At 37.8% G+C, this 5,469-nt stretch overlaps 1 protein-coding gene across 2 annotated transcripts in view; it reads left to right on the top strand.

Moving 5' to 3' along the window:
- LOC111868730 (eukaryotic translation initiation factor 4E transporter) overlaps positions 1-5,469 on the top strand; it is a 102,083-nt gene that overhangs the window by 6,326 nt on the left and 90,288 nt on the right. For both annotated transcript variants that reach the window (XM_023859657.2, XM_023859656.2), the window contains exon 3: positions 2,055-3,873. In XM_023859657.2, coding sequence (XP_023715425.1) covers positions 3,816-3,873 — 58 coding nt within the window. In that variant the 5' untranslated portion in view covers positions 2,055-3,815. The remainder of the gene's footprint in view (positions 1-2,054; positions 3,874-5,469) is intronic.

Genomic DNA, 5,469 nt, shown 5'->3' with positions numbered 1-5,469 from the left:
TTTGCGATAATCCAGCTTTCCCAACATCGTTTCCAATGCATTACAACTGATATTAAGCCGTGCACATAGTTCCCTGGTTGTTATCTGCTGATCGAGGTGCTGTTCATTGTGAGGAGTGGCAGCTGAGCAGTGATGCCCAGGGTGTGGCTTGTTGCGCACTTCAGTTTCGCCACTGTTGAAACACACTACCCACCGCCTCACTGTGCTGACATCCACTGTATCGTCTCCGTACATCTTTAGCAAGCGTCGCTGGATGTCAATGGGTGCAATTTGTTTGGCAGTGAGAAATTCAATAACACGTCTCTGTTTCGTATGCACTTCTATGTCAGACAACATTTTGGTAGACTGCTCTGCTGTCGCTATCTGTCACACGACAACCAAACAGTACATTGGCAGGAAGGTTTCAACCTTTACTACAACACCAACAACATCCAGCTTAGACATTACATACGTAGGCGAGTCAAATGAAAACCTTAAATATTTTTTGAGTATTATATATTGTGCACAAGTGGTACAAAGCTGTATCACTTTTCAACATAATCTCCCCTACACTCAATGCAAGTCCTCCAGCGCTTACAAAGTGCACGAATTCCTTTAGAAAAGAATTATTTTGGTAGTCCGCGCAACCACTCATGCACCGTGTGGCGTAACTCTTCATCAGAACGGAACGTCTTTCCTCCCATTGCTTCTTTGAGTGGTCCAAACATATGGAAATCACTTGTGGCAAGGTCTGGTGAGTATGCCGGATGAGGAAGACACTCAAAATGCATGTCATTGATTATTGCAACTGTTGTACGGGCAATATGTGGCCTTGCATTGTCATGTTGCAAAAGGATCCCTGTGGACAGCAGTCCATGTCGCTTTGATTTGATTGCAGGCCGAAGATGATTTTGTAGGAGACCTGAGCATGATGCACTGGTGACAGTGGTCCCTCTAGTCATGTAGTGCTCCAAGATGATGCCTTTTTCATCCCAAAAGAGAGTCAGCATAACCTTCCCTGCTGATGGTTGTGTTCGAAACTTCTTCGGTTTCGGAGATGAGGAATGGCGCCATTGCTTGCTCACTCTTCGTTTCCGGTTGGTGGAAGTGAACCCAGGTTTCGTCCCTAGTAACGATTCTTGCAAGGAAGTTATCACCTTCTTGTTCAAAGCGCCGCAGAAGTTCTTCACAGTCATCAATATGTCGGTCTTTCAATTCAGGAGTCAGCTGCGGTGGCACCCATCTTGCAGACACTTTGTGAAACTGCAGCACATCGTGCACAATGTGGTGTGCTGAACTATGACTAATGTTTAAACTTGCTGCAATTTCATTCAGTGTCACTTGGCGGTTTCCCCTCACCATAACTTTAACTGCTGCAGTGTTCTCTGGAGTCACAACTCGATGTGCCTGACCCAGACAAGAAGCATCTTGCACTGTAGTCACACCATTTGTAAACTTCCTACTCCATTCATACACTTGCTGCTGTGACAAACATGCATCACCATACTGAAACTTCATTCTTCGATAAATTTCTATAGGTTTCACACCTTCACTACACAAAAACTGAATACCAGTACTCTGTTCTTCCCTGGTGCAAGTCTCAAGTGGGGCAGCCATCTTATACTGGTGCCGTGACGGTGTTCGTGCATCTGCACTCTGCTGCAACCTACAGGCCATTCTGCATGCTGTTTGTAGCATGCTTACCAACTTACAGGATAATGGCGCGAAATTTCGATTTTTTATTACAAATTTAAGGTTTTCATTTGACTCACCCTCATATTAACAAAAAAATAGGAGGCATTATATGTGGAACGCCCTTCGTATGATGTAACTTCCATCTAGTGCTGAAGTCAAGAATATCTCCACTTCACCATACATCTTCATGGCATAATGTTTGAATAAGCACAGGGAAACTTTACCTTTTACCTTACCACATATTTCATTGAAGCTCAGTATGGGTGACACTGACTAATTTAATTAAATTCTTCCATTTTTAAGCAGGCTTAGTATTAAAATGCTGCTGTTAATTTTGTATACATTGTGGAGTACACCATTTCCAATCATTTATGTTGCAGATGTCTTAATTTGGAGTGGAATTGAGAAGGGACCTCCACGCAAAGAAAAATTTCCTGAACCTGAGAAGCTGATAAGAGCTTTAAAAGCTGCATTATAGATTTTTGTATGATATATCCTGTTGTTTCCAAGTTATGACAAGCTGAATGTAAAGAATCTTATATTCTCAGTTAGCTTTGATGTTAATGGAACCAATCAGTATAAGGTCGCATAAAAATCCTACCATGTTTAATTTTTTACCGTTCCTGCAAATTTTAAATGATTTGAGAAATATATGTGTGCCAGTCCATTTGAGAGACTTGGTTTACTTGATTTCTGAGAGATGTCATGTTTATCATTATCACCTGTTGTCAATTGCAAGGGACCAACACCAAGTAATTTTTCTTGCTGATATTGTTTTCAGTTATCTTTACCACTAGTCATATGACTAAACCTCACATAATACTTTCTTGTGTTGTGTTGTAAGTATCCATTTCAAAAGGCTATGTGTTATTAATGGCTTTTAATTGTAATGAAGAATTCAGGTCTTCTTTCCCACTGAATTTAAGTCTATTCATCTTAAAGTTCTTGTGTTACATTTACTGTGAAGTACTTTACTCAAGTTTAGTATGACTTGAAGCAAGTGAGTGTTCAGTCAAAGCTTAGTTTCTTAAAGCATTTCAGTAGTATTATGATGTCATTTGTTTCAAGGGTTTGGAAAGAGAAAACAGTTTCTTTGCATTAAGATTTAGGATGGCATAAGTTAAGTAGATGGATTGTAAGAATGTATGGGATTACTTTTCCAACTCTTGTTATATTTCAATATGTATCCAGTTTTACAGGTTGCAATCTCACTTGTGTATGTGTCCGGGATTTTAGTTAATAAAACCTGTTTACAGAAGTTGCAGATTGTATTTGTTATACCTATATGCAAATTAGTGTAGTGAACTTCCTTGTCATGAACTAAATAACCTAGTATTTATGCCTGTCCCCTCTGGGGTTATGGAAGTAACTTAAGTTGAAGCAAACATTTTGCAGTGTTATATTACAGATTTGTCTAGTGAATAATAAATTTATAAAGTTTATCAAAAACCCCTTTGCCATATTTTTCAGCGGTTCTTAATAGGCTTTTCACGGAAAATGTAGAAGAGGGTAAAAGCTTATACATATAGAAAAGAGCTACTTTTATGCTGAGCTGTGGGTTTGAAAGCAGAATTAACGAAAATATTCACATAAAGATGGCACTAGCTGGGCTTATGTTGTTTTAGTTGTAGGCTCTCGACAATAGATGGCAATGCCATCCATAGTGTCCAAAGTATTAAGTAGTCAAAGATATTTCGTTTTAAGTATGAATTGTTACGATGCTAATACCTGTTGGAAATGCCTAATAATATTGTGTGGATTATTTTCGTAATTAAATATAAAGCAATCTTTCTAACCACGGACCACAAAACAATGATCATTTTGTATTGTAAAGTTATATCTTGTTCCTAGGTGCTTTGCATTTCTGTTCGTAGGTTTGTGAGCGGACATTTTCTATTTTTGCATTGGTGGATATTAAGTGTATGGAAATATTTGAGATTAGTCGTGTAAGATGTTTCCCTTTTAACTTTTGTAATACCTTGTTGACGATAACGTAAAGTGCGTGTATATTTAAGGTGTAAGCAGCGTGGATGTTGTGTGTTTGTGTATGATGTACTGACTAAAAATAAAGTAATCTGTGATAAAAACGGTAGCCCAGTTTGTTGATTAAAAGACTCAAATACAAATCGAACATTTTCAGAATGTCTGTTTCATCTAGTGGGGGAAAAAGTCATGACAAACATGATTCAGTTTCGGAAGGTAAGTGGAATTAGTGAGCTTGTTAAATACGGTAGTGTTGGTGTAATGAGCCAAAATACACCGCAGTAACCCATTTTAACGTTGTGTGGTGATACTGCATTTGGTGTGTCAGCTGTCATGTTTGTTTACATCAGAGTATGAAGCTGGAATATTGTATTTGCTGATTCAGTAATGGTATAATGCCTCTGTCGTGCTTCCCAGTTGACATTCGGATATACATTTGGGACGTAACAAGCAAATTTGTTTCGACTGTATAAACCCTTCATCATTTTATAGTGTTAGAAAAACGTTGGACTGAAGTATTTGAAGCCGTAGTTAGTAAAATACTGTAATTATAGAATGCCTTATAACATTTAATAAAATCCACGGCACCATATTGTTACTTCATTATTTTACTTTCCAAAATTGTTTTATGAAACTCAATTTCTGCAGTAATCAGTTATACAGGATGTAAAATATGTTTTATTAGCTTAGAAATTATAGCTGTCAAAGAAGTAAAACAATCCTGTTATGAAATGAATTATATTTTTAATTAAATTAAATACTTTTTCCTGTTCTGACATGTGAAACTGTAGCAATATTAATGCTTGATCCAAACTATCCTCTGTCCTTACAGTTGACATAAATGCCTTTCCCAGTAAAAAAAAAAATTCTCATATATCATTGTAGTTTGTTTCTTTGTTGTATTTCAGTAACTAATATCATCAGAGAAGAATTTAGATTACCTGCAGGATTTTTTATAACCTTAATTACTGGTCATAGTGTCCCTCCACCATGATTTAAATGTCAGTTACATCTCTTTCAGTAAATTGTATGAATGATCCTTTAAACTGTTACAACTTTACATCTTATTACTTTTTTCCTTCGGCCTACTATCACAAAACAAGGGTTTTCACCTGGTTGAAAGATATGTCTTACTGTCTAGTGACCATAGCACCATCAACAGGTATTAAGTGAAGGGTACTATGATTTGGAATGAGATGCTCTGTTTGCTAGATGTTAAATCTGACTTACCAAAACTGTATGAATGCAAGCATATTTTAAATAATTCTCAGAGTATATTATGACCTACAGTTTGAGATACTCTAGCTAATATACGATGGAGTACCCAAAAGAAACCGAACTAATTTTTTTGTGGGCAGAGCTTTTGTTGTACCGCGTTTTGCCGCTATGAGCGCATAGAGCTAACATTCCTGAGTCGATAAGCCGACTACCGTTGCTTCAGAAGGTAAGGACTAGTTTCGGCAGAGTTTATAGTGACAACTGTTTTGTGTGATCGTCATTTTTGCAATGGCTGATTTTCGTGAACAGCGTGTGGCGGTGAAATTCTTTTTGCTCTGGAAAAGTGGAACAGAAACTCTTGAAATGTTAAAAACTGCGTACAAGGACAATGCTATGGGGAAAACTCAAGTGTTTGAGTGGTTTTCCTGTTTCAAAAATGGTGAAATGTCCGTTGATGACAAATCTCATTCTGGTCGTCCTTCCACGGCCCGAACACATGAAAATGTTGAAACAATTCGTGAAATCATCAAGGAAGATCGACGACGGACCATTGAAGAAATTGTGGAGCTGTCGGGAGTGACTTGGAGCTCAGTT

Source organism: Cryptotermes secundus, unplaced genomic scaffold (assembly GCF_002891405.2).
Source record: "Cryptotermes secundus unplaced genomic scaffold, Csec_1.0 scaffold13, whole genome shotgun sequence".
Taxonomy (NCBI): Eukaryota; Metazoa; Arthropoda; class Insecta; order Blattodea; family Kalotermitidae; genus Cryptotermes; species Cryptotermes secundus.
The sequence above is the reverse complement of the archived record's forward strand: the minus strand, read 5'-3'. Positions and strand labels throughout refer to the sequence as shown.